Source organism: Micromesistius poutassou, assembly GCF_964030765.1.
Source record: "Micromesistius poutassou genome assembly, chromosome: 20".
Classification (NCBI taxonomy): Eukaryota; Metazoa; Chordata; class Actinopteri; order Gadiformes; family Gadidae; genus Micromesistius; species Micromesistius poutassou.
This window is the reverse complement of record NC_140290.1, coordinates 13,581,014-13,601,120: the sequence shown is the minus strand read 5'-3', so window position 1 is coordinate 13,601,120 and position 20,107 is coordinate 13,581,014. Positions and strand designations below refer to the sequence as shown.

The window sequence follows — 20,107 nt, the reverse complement described above, 5'->3', positions numbered from 1 at the left end:
TTGACTGTCACGCGAGAGACTGGGGTTCGATTCCCAGTCTATATTTTTTGTTTTCTTTTTTATTATTATTTTTCTGGTATTAATATGTCCAAATACTTGTTGATGAATAAGTTGATGACATTTTATAAAAACCGTTCGTTTTTGTGTGTCAAAAAGACCAAAACTCTTAAGTTTTAGTTCAGGCGTTCTCACGGCGACGTAGGTTAGCAGGCGTCTTTGTGGCGACGAACTCTTTCAGATGTCCGTGAGTAGACGTACATTTTGTCTGAATTTCCGTATGTACGTCGCCGTGACACCGCCGCCGGTGGACGGAACTTCCATGCAGTCGCCGTGGCGTCGCTGCTGGTCTCTCGTCTGCAGTCCCAATCAGTCCCATACAAAATTTCACACGTTCTCACGGCGGCGTAGGGTTAGACTGCTCCTTCGCCTCTTCCTGGTTATCCTTAGGTTTGGCACTGTTCACTCGCCATACTTCCTGGTTATCCTTAGGTTTGGCACTGTTCACTCGCCATAGACCCGGGGGCGGGGTCTTCTGCACTTCCTCACACAAACTACGCGCGTCTGGCACGGTTTTAATCGGGTGCGTGTTTAAATGGTAAGTACAGCTGTTTTCTCTCCTCTTCTAGTTGACCTTGAAGAATAATGGACCTGAGTCTGAAATAAAGTTTGCATATCATATCATAATAAGTCCCGCCTCCCGTGTATCTGGCAAACGTCTATGGGAAATAACATGGGGTTTTTGAATGATCGTCCATAACAAACTGTAGGTAGCGAAGAAGTAAAAGCTGCGTCACGTTTTCAACTACAACCTTTTTCCATCTGGTTTCCACTGGGGCTTTGGATTGTCAGGCCGTTAAAGTAGTAAACTATTATGAAGAAGCATTATGCTAATGAGGATCTGCGCAGACTTTCAAGTACGTCTCGCTGCGGCCTGCGGGAAGGCGGGACGTGACATCACGCCCCGCCTTCCCGCAGGCCGCAGCGAGATGCTTCTCCAGACTTTCGACTCTCTCAAGGTTGCATAGCAACGGCAATGTTTGTCTTCACCGAAATGGAGTTCAGTGGCGCCAACGCTGTGTGAAATCGATCAAATCGATCTAAATCTCAATAACAGCCAACAAACTCTTATCACGGTCAAACCAAAAAGTCAAATCGTGGAGAAAAGAGGCTGAACCTCGCCAGTGAATAAGTTGTATACACCTGAAATCTGAAATCACGTGTGAAATCACCATCATGGTAGGTTGTGACTGGTGGCGAGCACTCCTCCCTAAGGTACGGACGGATAAAAAGACTTGAATGGAAAATAATTTAATAATTAGAAAAATGCTCTACACTATCTAGATGTCGATAAATGGTTCAATTGATGGACATCTCATTAAATATTTTTTCCCTGTTCCTCTAACTAATCTGATTAAGGTTATTCTAATTTCCATTAAACAATCTTCTTGCTTCAAAATGTCCAATACCAGGAAAGGACCTCTTACTCAAAGGACCTCTCTCTTAAACAAATTCTGAAATAGTACCGCAATAGCGTCTAATAACCGACCGCCCTACCACTCACCAATCCATCTGTTATGCAACTCCCCCCTCCATCCTCCCATTAAAAAAAAATAATAATCCTTTTCGCCTTTCCTTTCCAGACAACTTTGTGCGGTGCGATCCTTTGAGCCGACCTTCATCCCCGTTTGGCCCGTAGTAACTTCCTCCCATTTCACCGCCCTCCCGCCGCAGCCTAGATGGTGGCCGACCCGGACAAGGTATCTTCATTCAACCTTTGAGTGTTTCCCAGCCCCCTGTCATAGTTCGACAAGCACAAACAAGGCAGCCCCCTGTCATTAATTTAATTCTGGGGTCGGCTTAGCTCAGGAGGTAGAGCAGGATGACCTGAAATCGGAACGTTGCTAGTTCGATCCCCGTGTGTGTGTGTGTGTGTGTGTGTGTGTGTGTGTGTGTGTGTGTGTGTGTGTGTGTGTGTGTGTGTGTGTGTGTGTGTGTGTGTGTGTGTGTGTGTGTGTGTGTGTGTGTGTGTGTGTGTGTGTGTGTGTGTGTGTGTGTGTGTGTCAACGCAAAGATACGTTAAATCCACTGCAACCTTGCACTTCGCCAGCAGAGGTCACTATCACTGAGGCTTCGAGTAAAGAACCTATTTCCGAAACAATTGGCTAAACGCTTCAATGCTTCATAAAAAAAAAAAAATTGTCATCACTACTGTTAGAGGGCCGAGCAGGAAGTGAGCGATTCGGGAGGTGATGTGATTAGGGGTTGTGAGCAGGGTGGTCGCGGGTCAGCGTTCTCCAGTCCTAGCGCTAACCTCGATGCGTCCGTATTTACTGTTAGAATGAGTGGCGCTATAATTATCAGTGCAATCATTTCCATGAGTCTAAAAGTCCCTCTAATGATAAACCACATGACGTCAGTATGAGACTTGTTCCAGTACGACCATGAGTTGTGTTTTCTCTGATGCCAGTAGTGTATTTGCTGCAGACAGATAAAGATCAGAAGTACAGTGCAAGTGTAACTCAACGGTTTCACATATAAGACAACATGGGTGTGGTATTTCTGTGTTAGACTTTGGGGTTTGTTCAATAAGGAGCACCCACGATTAGATCAAGATGAAATGTGACACTCCAATATGCATGACTGGCTATGAACGTTTCCCTGTTGTCTGATTATGGACATTTGAGAAAGTGTCGGTTCCATGTAGAACGGAGGCTTTCTTCTTTTTCTTTCAAGCTGTAACCTAAGAATGCTGAATGGCGTGCTGATCTTCTTATTCCTCCAGACGTTTGCGGATGAGATCCTGGGTTGGGCCAACTGCGTGCTCTTGTGTTTATTTACTGTCCTTCCCTCCCTTGTGGTCTCGTGTTCATTTTGTCTCCGTTCAGGGCGCCATGTCTCTGATCTACCTGTGTGTGAGCGACGTCTTCCAGCTCATCAACTACTTCAGCTTCATCTACTGGCTGTTCATCGGCCTGTTCATCGGCAGCCTGATCTACCTGCGGATCAAGTAGGGTTGGGCGATGTCCCCTAAATTGGCAGTTGATGATGTTTACAGTAAAACATCACGATGGACGATGACATCGTCGTTGGATTTAGACCTGATGAGAGTGGACAGCCAAGGGACACGACTGACGTTGTGTGCAAGATCTGCTCATGTGTGGTCCGTGCAATAGACGGGCAGACGACCAGACGATGACCACTTTATCCGCCTCGCAGAAGTTAACAGAAATGATGATGAACAAAATATCACAGAGCATAGAGCAGGATAGTGAACGTTTACAATGTCTCATGTCAATTTACAATCTGCAAAATGTGTCTGCGTTGGCCGACTTACTTTTTTTATTTAGGATATTGATGCTGCACGCCTCCTATTTGCAACGGATTTTGTTTAAGATATAAAACCATTTAATTTAACACACACACACTAAAACAGATTGAGCAGGGTCTATAGGATCGCACATTTTGCACAACCCAGTCAGTATAAAAGTGAACGTCACGGTCACGTACCACTCCGTAGTCAACGCTGTCCAAGCATCGGTGGTGATGGCAACTTTCTCCGTTAAGGACAGGATCTCACGGAGGGAGCCTGCTGCTTCGCTGTACATTTTCTCCAGCCGCACAGTCATAGTTTGGCGACATGGCACTGTGTAATCTGCCTCGAGAAATGCGATCAGATCCTGGTAGTCACGTCGCTGGCATAGGCTACCGTATTTAAAATAGCATGCATATGCATTAGTTATATTCTTAATTTAATTTACAGAGCAAAAAGTAAACAAAAAGGCCCCCAAAGATATGGAAGGCAAACAATTCCCAAATTATCTTCAATATATAATATTCAATATTCAATATATATTCACGCAATGAGCGTGAAGAAATTAGTTTTCTTTAAAAGTCTTCCTACATTTGTGTCTGAAGAAGAGTGATAATTAAACCATTATCAGCGGTCTGGTTCTGACCGAACCACCTGTTGCGCAGCGCTCGCTCTAATGAAAGGTTTCCCTCAGCGGCTGGATGGCTCTTCTCTCCCGCCACGAGACCAGAGGTTCTGAGTCCACTGCCCTGGAGCGACCGGATCCTGAGGAGGACCTGCTGGACCCGGAGGAGGACCTGCTGGACCCGGAGGAGGACCTGCTGGACCCGGAGGAGGACCTGCTGGACCCGGAGGAGGACCTGCTGCCTCCGCTACGACGCCGGAGGATGAGCATGACTCCGCCGCCTACAAGTACGCATGCCTCTCCTCAATGAAAAAGGATTTAACCCAGTGACAAACTTGACAATCTGATTAAGCGGTGCATGTGAACGTCCTTTCACTCATTCCAGTGTTCCCTCCACAGTGGAAGCTGATTAGACCGGAGAGGATCCACGCATGGACGTCTGCATACTGTAGCATTTCTACATTGAATTGCGCCCCGGGCGAGACCCCCTCCGTGCGCACGCACCCCCCTCCCCCCCGGAAAGTTGTTGACGGGGGGGGGGGGGGGGGGAGCGCGCGATTACCGGCTGGTGGAGTTGTTGATGGGGGCCGCGATTACGGGCTGGCGGAGTTGTTGACGGGGGGGGGGGGTTATGATCGATAATAGAAAATGCGCAGATCTTTTTTTTTCTGTGTATTTCCCGTACCTAAAACCGCCACTGACTGCGTACACACTAGGGATGTTAAAAATGTGTAGACTCAACGATTGATTCTCGACTCGTGCTCAAGTCGACTCGGAAAATCGTTTTTGTTAATATATATTTTTAATATATATATTTTAAATATGTATATAATATATTTTTTTATTTCAACTTCTTAAATGTCCTGTTCAAACCGTTGCCAGATTACACCGTGCCATGTCGCCAAGCTGCTTTCACACAAGGACGTACAACCGTCTATGACTGGTTGTACGTCCTTAGCGGCATTAGGCTATGTAGCTTAAATAATGACATAATCAGGCCGTATAGAATGCAACATGTTTAATAGTCTAACTTTCAAATCTATGGGAAAAAACATGAACGTCTGATTCGCAATATCGAGGCATAGTGTTACGAGTAGCGTATGTGTGTGCGCGAGAATGGCAGTGTGTGTGTGTCAGCGAGTGAGCGGGCGCGTATGTCAGTCTAGTGAAGAAACGAACAAAGTACCATCCTGTCAAGAATCGACCTATAAGCAGACCCACTGCCGGTCAAAGCACACAAAACACTAGAGACAGGAGGGCATTTCAAACTTAACTTAGGTCTTAAACTATGACCTTTCTATAATACACTACCTGGAGAACAGAGGACGTATGTGAAATAAATTATTGTAGTTTTTCCGAAGCATTCAGTAGTTTCCAACGTTATTATTAACCTCTATTCATTGTCACCACAGCATAACAACTTTATAGGAAAACTACAACTCCATTAGCCCTGCTCTTTTCTACTTATCATTTCTTCATAGATAGACAGTTCAATAATACCTGTAGTCTCTCTCCCGTGCCACTTGCTTCTGTAATGAACCTACATTTATATTTTATTTCTACATTGTTTTGTTTTATTTTGACCTGATTCTGTATTTTATTTGTGGTCATAAGGTCATCTAATTTATTTTTGTCAATCATCAGATCAACATGCGTGGTTAGGGTTAGTGATTGGTGATTGGCCCATTCCTGATTACATGCGATATATAGCGCGGAGAATTCCAGAAGGGACACTCTTCACTATATCCGCGCCCGTGGATGCCTTATCGTTTGGACGCTCTTCTCTCTCCGCGCCCGTGGATGCCCTATCGTTTGGACGCTCTCCGACGCTCCGTGGTCGCGATGGACATTATTGGACTTAATAAGCACATTCTTCTGAACGTGAACCTTTGTGTTTAGAAGCTAGGAAAAAAAACTATTATAAAACGGGTGGCTTAAATCAAGCGATCTGATTGGTTCCCAACTGTTGTATAATGAGCGTATACACGTGGGGGGTGACCGAAAAAGTTATATATATATATAACTTTTTCGGTCACCCCCCACTTTGGACAAGGGGGAATTTTCAAGCCCCACCTGCCCCCATCGCCCCAACACAATGCTAATGAAATAAGCCAAGCTTAACATTTCCAAATTTATTGATATATATATATATATATATATATATGTGTGTGGATATTATTTAATTAGCCCTGAATATAATTTTTTGGTTACATTTTTTTTTTTAACTTTCTGACGGTCCTTGAACGCCCCTCGTTTACCGCTCGACAACAGAGCAACAGTTGAGTCAGTACACTTCAGCAGTCAGACTCAGTGTTTACAACAGGTTAGTAGTGAGCACAAGCTCTAGATTTCACTGTCTTTGTCAGTAATTCAAATGTCTAAACGTTTTGAAAACCAACTGATTAACTAACAGTTAATAAGTAATGAATGAAGAAAAACATAAAGAATACATACATGACATTAATGACATGTCATTAAATAGTTCACTTTTGCTCAATGTTGACTGTTGGTGTGTTTGTGAATGAGGCACTTTTGTGTTTGGGCAAAGGGAAGTTTGTAAAAATGTGTATTTTTACCATTGGTATTTATTGGTATATTTACTGGTAACCATGGAATGCATTAATTAAATTCAGTCTAGAAGTGATGAAATGATTCTAGTCACTAATGGTAGTTAGTAATTTGTTGGATGTCCCGTGTGCTTTACACTAAACATGGGGATTCCAGGGGCATCTCAAAATAAAGTAGCCTAGTCCTTCTAGAAAGAGAATAAACAGTTTAAAAACATAACCAGACTGTTTACTCACCTCGCGATATATATATATAAATATAAAATGGATATTCAGCGATTTCTGAAGCGTCGCCGCAGCGTCTCCCCTCCCAAAGATGCCAACACAAGGCCCCGATTACAAAATAAGTCCAAAGAGCAATATTACGTTTATTTTAAGGTTGTTTTGGTTCGCATAAGATGATGCATTCAGTCAGTGAAGATAACGTTACCACTAATTGTACACATGCACGCCGACATTTCAACACTTTTCTTTTTTTTTTCTTTTCCGACTCGTAACAACCTGTCCTCTAACTAAATGAACCGTTTCAAACTAAAACCTCCCATTACTGTTTGGTACACAACACACACAACCGCTGTTATCAGTTAGGCTGCACTGTTCTCCGTCTGATGCTGTCACCAATAAAGCCTTTAACACACAATCGCACACTGATGGGTCCATCCTGAAGTGACGTCGAACTGGGTGGGCAGATGTGTGTGGGGGGAGGGGGCGGGGCTCATGGCCCGGACCCGGGGGCGGGGCGAGGACAGCCGCAGATGTTTGAGAGACTTCTGCTGCCTGCTTGATGGTGAACATTACAGCACACGTGGGGAGACAAGACGGTTCACTGAAACCTCACACAGACCACGCGCGTTTCTTGCGCGGTTTTAATCGGGTGCTTTTTGTTTTACGGCGCAAAGTCTCTGACTGAGTCGCTCTTTGGTTAAGCAAATGGTAAGTACAGCTGTTTTCTCTTCTCTTCTAGTTTGAGCTAACTATTAGCAGGATTGCATCAGAACCATCATGGCGTTATACCTTATCAGTATCCCGCCGAATGCCTCGATTTAGTGTAGGATTGGCCTCTACTTTGTCAGCGGTCTGTCATTGATGACATTGTTAGAAAGAATAACCCAGGACTTTTCTTTGAATGTGACATTCCGCCAACGCTAGTGTCGTAAATCAATCCGTCTGACGCCCGTGGCCGGAGGTGACTTCTGACAAGATATTCACTTAATAGGAGTGGCCAATGAGTATAACAGGGTCTGCGTTAATTTGATTTTTTTATGATCTTCTATACTTGGTTGTTATTTTATTATCTAGTATGCATAGACTTATGTGCATGCATTTACCTTTGCGATCAGGTAAGGCAAAACAAATGCTACTTCCTTTTTCCTGGTTGACTGTAATACATGCGGTTGGTTCAACTCCGATGGGGGTACCAGAGAAAGGCATCCATGAATTGTAACGCAGAAGTGGATAAATAAATGTAAGGTAGACGGAAAAAAAAAAACTTGAATGGACGTCTTTACACTACTTATATGTTAATTTTTAATTAGAAAAATGCTCTACACTATCTAGATGTCGATAAATGGTTCAATTGATGGACATCTCATTAAATATTTTTTCCCTGTTCCTCTAACCAATCTGATTAAGGTTATTCTAATTTCTATTAAACAATCTTTTTGCTTCAAAATGTCCAATACCAGGAAAGGACCTCTTACTCATCAGCTTAAACAAATTCTGCAATATTACCGCAATAGCGTCTAATAACCGACCGCCCTACCACTCACCAATCCATCTGTTATGCAACTCCCCGCTCCATCCTCCCCATTTAAAAAAGAAAAAATATATATTTTCGCCTTTCCTTTCCAGACAACTTTGTGCGGTGCGATCCTTTGAGCCAACCTTCATCCCCCGTTTGGCCCGTAGTAACCTCCCATTTCACCGCCCTCCCGCTACCTCCGCCGCCTAGATGGTGGCCGACCCGGACACGGTGTCCCAGAGCAGCGGGGTGAGGCTGAAACAGGAGATCTCCCTCCTGCACGGCGTCTGCCTCATCGTGGGCAACATGATCGGCTCCGGCATCTTTGTGTCTCCAAAGGTAGGCTGGAAACGTGGCTTAGTGTGGTTCCCATGCTTAGTGTGGTTCCCATGGTGTCGTGATGCGCTTGGGGGATGCAATGCCTCTTTAATGCGTTGGGGTCGGCAGGCTTTTGACAGGAGAGCTACAGGATGTAATGCAAATGTGCATTTTTAAGTAGGCCTTGTAACAAATAATTACGTTCTCCACCCTATGGAAAGTCCTATTTATGCAAATAGAGATGTATTGCTCTTCCATTTAACAAAGAAAAAAAACGTTTGTTTTCAAACACTTTTCTCTACAGGACGGTAGCCGTCCGCTAAGCTAATTCGAGCCTCTCATTATTGTCAGCTTGGACTACTGTGTTACCATCCATGGCAGCTTCTATCATCCAGCTCAGCCTCCGCATCGTGCCTCTGTCTCACTGTGTCCGTCTCTCTGAAGGGGGTCCTCGTCTACACCGGGTCGTTCGGTCTGTCTCTGGTGGTGTGGGCCATCGGAGGCATCTTCTCCGTGTTTGGAGCGCTGTGCTACGCCGAGCTGGGCACCACCATACGCAAGTCAGGCGCTTCCTACGCCTACATCCTGGAGTCCTTCGGGGGATTCCTGGCGTTCATCCGGTAGGTCGGGCTCCGTTATCCAACTCCGTTTCCAGGTCACACTCGTCCCGACCGCGGCATAGGAAAGTCTGTGCATACAGGAGGGTTTTAATCATCATGTGATCTGAAGTGCCACTAAAGAAGTTCAAGCCCGCCATCTCTAAAATTTTTAATTTTTAATTAAATTGTATGATCATTATAATGGTTAAAGAGCACCAAGATCCCGGTTTGGACTGGCTTGAAATCATGTGAAACTATAAACTCCCACCTGCTAGCTCATTCCGATGTGTAGTATTTTAATCATGTTTTTTTGACAGCTTTATTTATTTTTTGTTTTGGTCAGAAGTGCCGCGTTCATTCCTAGTTATTTATTGTACGCCAGCCAGTGTGTTTTTCTTGTGCCTTTCACCGCCGTGGGTGCAGCAGTCTCTGTTTCAGATGGTACTTGGCCAAATGTGTATTTGTTGTGTGATAAGAAAGCAGAGGTTGCCTGTACCTGCTGAAGGTTTCATAAAGTACACCTGTATGTGTGAGACAAAGTTACCAGACCAAATGGCCCAACGCCCAGTTAGTTATGTTGGAGAAGAAGAACTGTCATTTGTCTGCAATTTGTTATTATCCGGAACAAGGAATGAAAGACGATCCTATTCTCCAACTATGGCGACACAATGGGAGTAGTAGTTATCCATTTAATGCTTTTTCCTAACTGCCGAAACTGCTGCAGGGGGAAAAAAAATACATTCATTGTTGTAATAAGCTGGGTGACTACTTCCAGTTTTCAACACTTCTGAAAGGATGTAGTATAGCATTTGTTTCTTGTGGCCAAGGAACTGAAACAAAGTGTAAAGATCCACAGAGTTGCTAGACAATTATTTTATTCACTAGAATAATGAACAAACTGTATGGGTAACGCAAAATGACTGACAGACTGAAATTGACTCTAACCCAAAATGACGCTCGCAGAAGTTCATGGTTTCGCTCCTTGTAAGGCCTGTAAGAGTGATCTGAAACTGCTTGATGTGTTGTTGTAGGTTATGGACGTCGTTAATGATCGTGGAGCCGGCCTGCCAGGCAGTCATCGCCCTCACCTTTTCCAGCTACCTCGTCCAGCCGTTCTACACCACCTGCACCGCCCCTTACGACGCAGTCCGTCTCCTTGCCGCTGCCATCATATGTAAGCCCCACGCCGACTGAGAGCACCATAACCATGATCAAGATGCATAATCAGCCTTAACCCTACCTGCTCCTTAATGTCATGGATCTGGATCTGATACGGCAAGCTGTGTGGGATAAATGCATCTGCTAAATGACTTCATTAGAGCCCTATGAAATCATAGGGCTCTAATGAACAAAAATTGCGAATTTGATAAAGAAATAATATTGTAGTAACCTAAATGATTTAATAATTGTAGAATTACAGAGGAGTAGGCATAAATACATAATTCTGTTTTCGATCGCGCTGTTTTGAAGGGGGGCAAATTGTCACCTCACAGCTTGGCACTACTTTGGGAAACATGTCCTCTTAAAAACTATAATCACACATATTTTTACGGGTCCAATTTTGCTTGAGTTAGGGTCTAATTTTAAAGTCCATGTGAAGAATGAAGAAAAGCTGTGTTATTAGAGCATGCCTCCTCAAACGACCATTACTAGTGCGAGCGATCAACAGATTCAAGACGAGAATCTATTAAGGACTTAACGAGTCTGAGAAGATAGGAAAGCTTGTTTCTACTGAAGCATTGCGAACGGAGGGTGTTGCCCGAAGATGAGAGCAGCCTCCGACAAACTCACCGCCCCGTGTGTCCGTCCAACAGAAGACTGTCATCTGTTCGTTCTAAACATCGTCATCGCTGAGCTGTCTGCATGCTAATTATTATTCTGCAATTCTGAAATTTTGCGACGCTGTCAGCCGCCGTCTGGCTCTCCATCTTGCTCACTATCGTTCCAAAAAAGTGCAATGTTGTGAGGATCATTAAAAATGAACTGTTATATCTTGTTATTAATTCTTGACATTTAATTAATTCACAAAAGTACACTCTTTATGAAAAATCTAAATAGAATTTGAGAAATATTTTATATGGCTCTACTTCATGTTAAGGGCAGTAGATTGGCCAATAAAGTGAGTTGTAGTGCACTTCAAACATGCAGGCTAAATGTTTCTGCCAATTCGGTGGCAGATTAGTTGGTCATTTCACTCTAATCTCAAATAATGTTTATCTGTAATCTTGCCGTGTGACTTTTTTTCATCTGCTCACGCGGCCAAAGTCTAGTATTTATTCTCGTCTGGACTTAAGAACCAACTGAACTGAGGGGATGCAGCCTCATTTGTTTTTAGAAATTCCTGATCGGTCTAATGAACTAATACATAAAGTCTTTCAAGTTATTTGTTTTATTGATTGGTATTTTCTTTCTGTTTATTTTTATTTTATCATTGTTAGAATGTGGAAGGAATGCGTCTGAAATATCTCAGTGAAATCTGGACTGGCTAGTGCTAACTGACCAGCGGTTGGTGCTAGAGGCGGTTGGGGCTAAAGGCGGTTAAGCTAAAGGTGTGGAATGTGCCAGGTCTCATCAGGACGGGCCCATACATTCTGAGACATGACCGTATGCACATATGGGCGTCATCGGTTGTTATGAACATGTGTTTAAATTCAACCCGCATGTTGATGACTTCAACATAGTGTTGACGTCATCAACAGCAATTCACAGGTGCTACCGAAGAAATCGGAGCAGTTTAAAATGTCACTGTATTGACACACAAACACGTAATATGATATTGTAGCTGAACTGGTTTGTGTGTGTGTCAAATATGAGCCTATTTTCTTGTCAGACTCGGCGGGTATATCTCTAACCTACAGCTCCCTGCCTTTTTAGTACAGAACAATATATGAAGAGTTGGACATCCCCTTGATTTACACTACGATGTACAGTGGCATTCAAACCGTCATTTACGTCATTTACTTTATTATCTTGCTAATGATAATGTCAAATAAATGAAAACAAGTCCAAAAAAAAAATGAACTTCTGTGCTCACTTTCTATCCACCATGGATTGTGTCTGGAACGGGACCTGATGTCGAGATCCCTGCTCTTAATCATGTAAGTGCGTTCCCCGCCTAAAGGAGTTCCTGCCTGTAACAGCTGTGTTCCTCTGCCCCGCCGTGCCCCAGGCTTGTTGACGTTTGTGAACTGCATGAAGGTGAAGTGGGGAGCCATCCTGCAGGTGGCCTCCACCGTGGCCAAGGTCCTGGCCCTCATCCTCATCATCATCGCCGGCCTGGTCCAGCTGGCCAAAGGTGAGCACCGCCCCTACCTCCCTCCCTCCCTCCCTCCCTCCCTCCCTCCCTCCCTCTAAGCTGGCACCATCTATTTATAATGTCTCACTCTTTCCTCCCACTCATTCTGCCTTCACATTTTAGTTTGGTTTATTGTAATTCCCACACTAGAATACAACACAATTATGTTACAAAAATAACATGCAATTGCAGGGGGGAGGGGGGGGGGAACCGAATCACCCAGCAGCAGGCTTATGAGACCAAGAGAAACGACAAGATTCACTGACAGTATTACTGATGTTTCCAGGTCTCGTACCATTTCCAATACTTACTTTCCAACAGTCTGCTACAAAAACCTGTTATTAGGTCAAGGGGAAATGGAAATGAAAGGAGGAGATATTTCCTAGTTGGATATATGACCTGGAGCATCTGCATTGGGTATTCAGCTGGGTGGGTGACAAGACTTTGTCTCTGAATGAATGGCAGCTAGGCCATGACTTTCATCATTGCAACGGTTCAGGAAATTGATAAGAAGAAAATACATTCCAGTCTTGGAATTTCAGCAACCCTAACAGAAATGTTTCTACTTTACTTTACTACTTTACTGTCATCTATAATGTGTGTAATGTGTTAGTGGTATGGCATTGTGTAAAATGTTTTTTTTTTTTATTGTACGACTCGCTCAAAAACCACCTTTTGCTCACCATATAGCCCCAATGGTTTGGGTAATCCAGTAATACAAAAACTAGTTGTAGCAATGCAATAGTTTTCAGGTATGGACCACTCTCAAGAGCTTAGCACTTATTTAAAACGTAACCTCTTTTAATAATCCTATATATTCATTTGTTGGGTCTGTTATCCTCCAGTCCATCTGCTGTTGAGGACAGGATTATTCAATAAGCACCCAACAGTAACCCGTCCGTCTTGTTGAGCCGGTGCTCCCGTCAGTGCTTTTGACCGGAGCCTCCGACGAGGCAAACCCAGCGACCGCCGCGGGGCGCCTTGCGATCCCTCCCCTATATATATATTTATTCAGGTATCTTTGCTCTCACCTCACACCTTTCCTATTCTAACAGGATGCCGTTCCTTCCGCTGTGTGTGTTCCCTACCCGCTCCCAGGTCACACCCAGAACTTTGAGGACTCGTTCAAGGGCTCCAAGCTGAACCCGGGGGACATAGCGCTGGCCCTCTACTCGGCGCTCTACTCCTACTCCGGCTGGGACACGCTCAACTTCATCACCGAGGAGATCCAGAACCCGGAGAGGTGCGGCGCGCTGGCCTAGGGGAACGCTCACGGGAACTGCTCTGGATAAAAGCTTCTGCCGTCTGTAAACGACCACGAGCAAAACCTTCTCTTCTCTCCCCTTTTGCCCCCTCAGGAATCTGCCCCTGGCCATCGGCATTTCCATGCCCATCGTCACGGTGATCTACATCATGACCAACATCGCCTACTATGTTGTCATGGACATGGACACTATCATCCACAGCGACGCGGTCGCCGTGGTGAGTACCAAGCGCGCACACACGTGTATGCACGTACGCACGGACCCATCTGGTGATCATCTCCTCTCCTTCCTGTTGTTGCTACTGTGGGTTCCTCTCCTGTGTGTTGTGCTCCCCCCCCCCCCCCCGGGGGCCATCTGTGCTGCACCAAACCGCTCCCAAGTCGTGTGTGTGTGTGTGTGTGTGTGTGTGTGTGTGTGTGTGTGTGTGTGTGTGTGTGTGTGTGTGTGTGTGTGTGTGTGTGTGTGTGTGTGTGTGTGTGTGTGTGTGTGTTACGCTCAGGACTTGACAACGGGGAACCTCTAACGCTGTTAGAGTGCCGAGCAGGAAGTGAGCGATTGGGGAGCTGATGTGATTAGGGGTCGAGAGCAGGGTGGTCGCGGGTCGGCGTTGCTCCAGTCGTCGCGCTAACCCCCGCTGCGTCCGTAGTTACCGGGCTCCTGGATGTCTCTGGTTTCCCAATTAGAATGAGTGGTGCTGCAATTATCAGTGCAATCATTTCCAGGAGGCTAAAAAGTCCCTCTAACGATAAACGGCATGACGTCAGTATGAGACGTGTTCCAGTACGACCGTGAGTTGTGTTTTCTCCGACGCCAGTAGTGTCTTTGCTTCCTTGTTGCTGCCGACAGTAAAAGATCAGAAGTACAGTGCAAGTGTAACTCAACGGTTTCACATATAAGGCAACGTGGGTGTGGTATTTCTGTGCTAGACTTTGGGGTTTGTTCAATAAGGCGCACCCACATCCCATCGGTTCATCAGTCAGTCCAGCGCCTTCCACTCTTCCACAGACGATTAGATCGAGATGAAATGTGACACTCCGACATGCATGACTGGCTATAAACGTTTCCCTGTAGTCTGATTATGGACATTTGAGAAAGCGTCGGTTGCCGTGTAGATCGGAGGCTTTGTTCTTTTATGCTGTAACCAGAGAATGCTGAATGGCGTGCTGATCTTTTTTTTTCTTCTTTTTTTTCTCGCCAGACGTTTGCGGACGAGATCCTGGGTTGGGCCCGCTGGATCATCCCACTGGCGGTGGCCATCTCCTGCTACGGCAGCCTCAACTCCTCCATCATCGCCGCCTCCAGGTGACCCAGAGCAGACTCGCCCCTCTCCTCCCCTCCCGACCTCAAAACTTCCCTCTATCTCAATCGGCTTGACGAGATAGTCAACGCTATAAACCATTGATTAAATACTCGTCAACAATGGTTCGATTCACGCCTTTTTTTCATTGTTTGAGATGAAGACGTGGTGATGAGTCTATTGTGGACCGCTGACAACTCTTATCGACTGAGATAACCCAATGGGACTCATGATCAGGCACGTGGACAGTGATGAGATCCTGTTGATGATGTCGTTCTAAAAGGCCGCTGGTTCACCTTTGTCGTTGGTTTGACGCCCTCAGGTTGTTCTTCGTGGGGTCGAGAGAGGGTCAGCTGCCCAAGGTCCTGTGCATGATCCACGTCAAACGCTTCACACCCATCCCCGCCCTGCTCTTCAACGTCAGTGGTGCACCGAACGATGAATAAATCCAATGCTTTGTTTGCATTTAGGTGTTCTGTCATAAACGGCCAATTGATCTTCCCCTGAATCAGCAAGTCCTGTGCTGTCGAAAACTGCACGAGTCTTGTGTTTATTTACTGTCCTTCCCTCCCTTGTGGTCTCGTGTTCATTTTGTCTCCGTTCAGGGCGCCATGTCTCTGATCTACCTGTGCGTGAGCGACGTCTTCCAGCTCATCAACTACTTCAGCTTCAACTACTGGCTGTTCATCGGCCTGTCCATCGGCAGCCTGATCTACCTGCGGATCAAGGCCCCGGAGATGCACCGCCCCGTCAAGGTAGCCCGCCCCCCCGAAATAAATTTGAACGAAAGTGAAATGTTCACTCAGGTTTGAGCTTGACTGCCATCCCAATGTGTTGCATTCACACATTAATAGGATATGATGGCACAAGTCTTTTTTCTTTTTTAATTGAAGTCGAGCAGCAGAATTGCTTTTCGTGTAATTTATATTTAGTTTTTAGTAGGTTTTAAGGAGGTCCATAGGTTGTGCCGTGAATATTAGGGATCGCCCCTCATCCTTTTTACTATCCTGCTCGCCTGACTCAAATGGGCCCTGACCACAGATTTTCCTGACATGACATAATTATCGTGCATAGGAATGCACAATCTTGATATCCCTTTTCCGTTATTCTTCTTCCCACCAAACTTGTGCAATTTAATGTGGCCAAAACTACCGAAACCAATCGATTCCATTCAACACCTGTCACAAAGGTCTAGGTCCATAACATTTGGGCAATGACTTTTCATATTCGTAAACCTTTGGCCCTGTAGGGACCACGGTTTGATTCCAGCCTGTGATCATTCGGTCACTGTGTTCCTCTCGCCACTCTCCCGTGTCTCCTCACTGTCCTGTCCAATGATCCGAATGTGTAGTATTGACTCCCCTGTGTCCTCCTCCTCCTCCTCCCCCCCCCGCCCCCCCCCAGCTGTCCCTGTTCTTCCCCGTGGTCTACTGCCTGTGCAGCGTCTTCCTGGTGGTGTTGCCCCTCTACAGCGACACCTTCAACTCCTTGGTGGGCATCGGCGTGGCTCTCTCCGGTGTGCCCATCTACTTCTTGTGCATCCACCTGCCAGCCAGCTCCAGACCACCCTTCCTGAACGACGCCATAGGTAGGACCGCGGGGGGGGGGGGGGGGGGGGGGGCGCTCGTCGGCTGCCTAAAGCCGCCCCAGGACTTGCAAAACTCACTAGAAACCGGTGTCTGTCGTCGTCATTGACGACGGGAGGATTTTTGGGGGTCAAAAACAAAGTATTTTCCCACATGTCCCCCCCCCCCCCCACTGCCTGCGGTCGGTTGACGGCACACTCTTCTCCCAGCGCGACTCACACAAATGAACGAACATAACACACATGGCAGGGACTTCACTGTAAAAAAAATTGGCATGTTGGCCTGTGCAAAAAAAACACAAGATTTTGTTTCAGGTATACTCGGGCCTTAATGGAGATTGTTTAAGTGTAGCACTGTTTACGGGTTTCGAGGATTGGAGTTTTAGACCCTTCCGTGACGGGGATCCTGGAGCCTAGACGGCGTATGGAGAGTTTGTGGCTTCCTGCCGTAATGCAACGACAATCCTTTATGAAGCGCTGAGCCTAGATTAGTGATGCACGGCAGAATGCAGTAAGTAGCCCACTATAATTCTACAGTGGAGGGATGTTGAGAGGGGCTAAGGATATTCTGCACGTACTTTGCGAAACTGAAAGCCTGCCTTAAGTAGTAAGGGGTTTAACCCACATCAAAAAAGGCCCTGTGTTTTATGCCAGACATAACATGTGAGCAGTCATGAACAAGGCCTCTGTCTGAACCTGCTCCTCAGTGGTACAGTGCACTCGTTGAAGGCACGTGAGAAATCACCTGACCATAAATTGTCGTCACATCAAGTATTGATTTCTTGCGATGTCCTTTTGTCAACTCGATGATCTTCTTCTTGTATGTCAATTGTTCTCAGTTGATTGTGTACAGACTGTTCTAACCATTGCTCCTTGTCCCCTGCCATATCTCGGTCAGATTCCTTCTCCCTGTGCACGCAGAAGATGTGCCTGTGCTGCTCCGCCTCTCCCGATATTGACCTCGACAATCTGGACCCCGAAAAGATTCAATGAGCGGGGGGGGGGGAGCGAAAGAGAAACATGCGTAGGAAGGACAAATTGAGGAGAGGGAGTTTGGAGGAGGCACGAACCAGAGAGGTGGATGTGAACGTGGCTGAAGGAGCGCTCAGCACTTGAGTTGAGCACCCAGTAGGAGCGCTGCATGGATTCACACAGGGCTTGCCATCGAGCACCGATTTGCACTATCCCACACAGCGGCCTGGCTACAATGTTACTGAGGCTTCGACGCTGCAGATGTATGTTTTCAAGACTTGGACAGTGGGAATACTTGTGATGGTTCAACGTATAGCTCATGCACCGAACTTCAACGGAGTACTTGGGACCCAACACCGGATGCAGGATACATTAGATTCTCTTTTTGGGATTGTTGTACAAAGTTGACTCCGTTCCAGTTGCACACCATTCACCTCACCCTATATTTTTTTAAACCATTAAAAAAACATTGAATTATAAAAGGTTTATTTAATAAAATGTTTACAGCTCAAAATGCTGGTAATGTTTAACGAAAGTTGCGGTTCAAACCAGTGTAAATTTGTTCCATCCGGTATACTTTTGTTGTTGTTTTTTACTATACGAGTTAAACTTGTACTTGAAAAACTAGGATTTACATAGTTTGAGAAGAATATAGCGTTCCATTACGGCTTCGCTTCCATTCAGGATTTCTATATCATAAATTCCCTCCATCACCATTTCCACTTTAAAAACTTGATTATAGGTATTAGACAACATGCTAGGCCTGTTCTGTATTCGTATGGCGTCTTTGTTACCTGTTTTGAGTACCTCATGAAGACCTCGATGTGTATATCTGTAAAGGTTCACCTTGTACAAAGCTTCCTCTGCACCCACTTTCCTGCTCACCAAATGTTCCTGTTTCTGTGTTCATGCTGATCATCATCACCTCCTAATGACCAAATGGTTCTCGGTGGGGGCCCAAGGAGATTGTTACTATAAAACCAAATATATTTAATGCTTTTGTACAATCACTGAGAAGTGCAGCTTAAGTTACTGATGTAGTTTGATATTTTTCTTTTTTTCGTGTGATTTCCTGCATTGAATAGCATTTTAAACTCAATGAAGTAATATTTTCTTCAGTATGTACAATTCAGTTGGATTCAAGCATTTTGTTGAACCTCGTGTTGATAGTTTTTTCAGTGATATATTTGCCCTTGTGCTTTTCACATTTGTTTATGAACGACTTTACATTACATTGCACACATTGAGGCGGTGTGACACTATTTTTCATAACTGCAAGCATCATTTTAACAATGAATTATGAAATGTGTGTCATAGCAATGGAAAGCCTATGTTTTGAGACTGGGTGGTTATGGTTTGTCAGAACCAATGCAGAACTTTTATTAAAATTTCAATGTTTGTTTTTAGTAAAATGGTTCAGGCTTATGGACTTTTGCTGCTGAAAAACGTGCTTCACTCCTTCCAGATTTAACTCCAGCTTTGCATTTTTCTAAGATTTAGCAAATAAACACCCCTCCAAAATGCACTGTAATTTACATGTCACTTTTTCACATGCATAAGATTTGAATTATACATGAAATCTACATTTATATCATAAAACATATCTTGTATCTAAATCTAAATCGTTATATATAAAACGAAATCTATATCTAAGTACTAAATCCATTCAAAAGACATATGAAATAGTTATGGCTCCTAACCAGTAATATTTCGGGGGCAGCATTACGTGCACTGGGCAGGAAGTGGGCGCATGTTCAGCAGTTCACGCTACAACCATGAGGCTACGACGTGCGGTTGCAGCAGCTCTGCAGGTATGAGCTAAATATCGAACAAGTGAAGCACGTTTTTTCTCAGCAAAAGTTGACTAACAGCGTCCCATACAGGCCCCCATGTGACGGTGTAGGCACTTCCGACGTGTCTAAAGCTGCCACTAGAGGGCGACATTTCCTCCGCAGCTAGAGACCTGCGTTAGCCCAGTGTTGTTCAGTCCTTTTGTGGTGCTCTTATATCGCTGAGCTCTCCGTAAAGGCCCTGACACACCAACCAGATTATCGGTCGTCGGACAGTCTGGCGAGCTCGGTGACCCGAGTCTGTTCGGTCTGTGCTGTGCGATCGGCCGTCGTCAAAGACGTCGGTGATCTTTTCAAGCCGTCTGTGTGCTTTTCAGCCGATTGCACATGTTTAATCGGTCAGAAGACTACCTTTAATATTAATACATGATAGCCCTTAACCCTCTGTGGCCAGGTTGAATGTTGGGGTAAAACTGGGCTAAAACTGTAGTGATACAAGGATGGGGAATTCTGCCTGTAAAACTGTACTTGTTATTGGGCTGTAGGCCTTTCCCCCACCTGCCTGCTTCCACCTCACCCAGCCCCCCCCACCCCAGCTGGATGCAGGGGGGTCAGGTTTCACCAAGAGCACCATGCACACATTTCAGACCCCCCCCCCCCCCCCCCCCCCCCCCCCGATGGTACAGGTGCTGTGTTTACTGCGTCTCTCTCTCTCTCTCTCTCTCTCTCTCTCTTCTCTCTCT

General features: G+C 45.3%; 2 protein-coding genes across 3 annotated transcripts; both read left to right on the top strand.

Annotated features, from left to right (window-relative positions):
* Positions 1 to 506: 506 nt before the first annotated feature.
* On the top strand, positions 507 to 6,417 carry LOC311365522 (uncharacterized protein). The gene is made up of 5 exons (XM_084485080.1): positions 507 to 595; positions 1,641 to 1,757; positions 2,886 to 3,007; positions 4,005 to 4,222; positions 4,335 to 6,417. Exons 2-5 carry the CDS (start codon positions 1,737 to 1,739, stop codon positions 4,346 to 4,348), a joined length of 375 nt encoding a protein of 124 aa, XP_084341206.1. The 5' UTR covers positions 507 to 595; positions 1,641 to 1,736; the 3' UTR covers positions 4,349 to 6,417.
* An 872-nt stretch (positions 6,418 to 7,289) lies between these two features.
* Positions 7,290 to 18,968, top strand: LOC311365517 (Y+L amino acid transporter 2). 2 transcript variants are annotated; one of them, XM_084485074.1, is made up of 12 exons: positions 7,290 to 7,435; positions 8,454 to 8,582; positions 9,006 to 9,181; positions 10,192 to 10,334; positions 12,330 to 12,455; positions 13,554 to 13,698; positions 13,814 to 13,937; positions 14,919 to 15,022; positions 15,340 to 15,436; positions 15,623 to 15,772; positions 16,422 to 16,605; positions 17,501 to 18,968. In XM_084485074.1, exons 1-12 carry the CDS (start codon positions 7,433 to 7,435, stop codon positions 17,593 to 17,595), a joined length of 1,476 nt encoding a protein of 491 aa, XP_084341200.1. In that variant the 5' UTR covers positions 7,290 to 7,432; the 3' UTR covers positions 17,596 to 18,968. The 2 variants fall into 2 exon arrangements, with proteins under 2 accessions (XP_084341200.1, XP_084341201.1); XM_084485075.1 differs by having other exon boundaries at positions 8,354 to 8,582.
* Positions 18,969 to 20,107: the final 1,139 nt, after the last annotated feature.

Excerpts from the sequence above, each read along its gene's own strand:
- LOC311365517 (XM_084485074.1), top strand. Across the intron at positions 8,583-9,005 it reads GCATCTTTGTGTCTCCAAAG|GGGGTCCTCGTCTACACCGG; the intron begins GTAGGCTGGAAA and ends GTCTCTCTGAAG. Across the intron at positions 13,938-14,918 it reads ACAGCGACGCGGTCGCCGTG|ACGTTTGCGGACGAGATCCT; the intron begins GTGAGTACCAAG and ends TTTTCTCGCCAG.
- LOC311365522 (XM_084485080.1), top strand. The coding sequence starts at position 1,737 with ATGGTGGCCGACCCGGACAAG. Across the intron at positions 1,758-2,885 it reads TGGTGGCCGACCCGGACAAG|GGCGCCATGTCTCTGATCTA; the intron begins GTATCTTCATTC and ends GTCTCCGTTCAG. Across the intron at positions 3,008-4,004 it reads CTGATCTACCTGCGGATCAA|CGGCTGGATGGCTCTTCTCT; the intron begins GTAGGGTTGGGC and ends GGTTTCCCTCAG.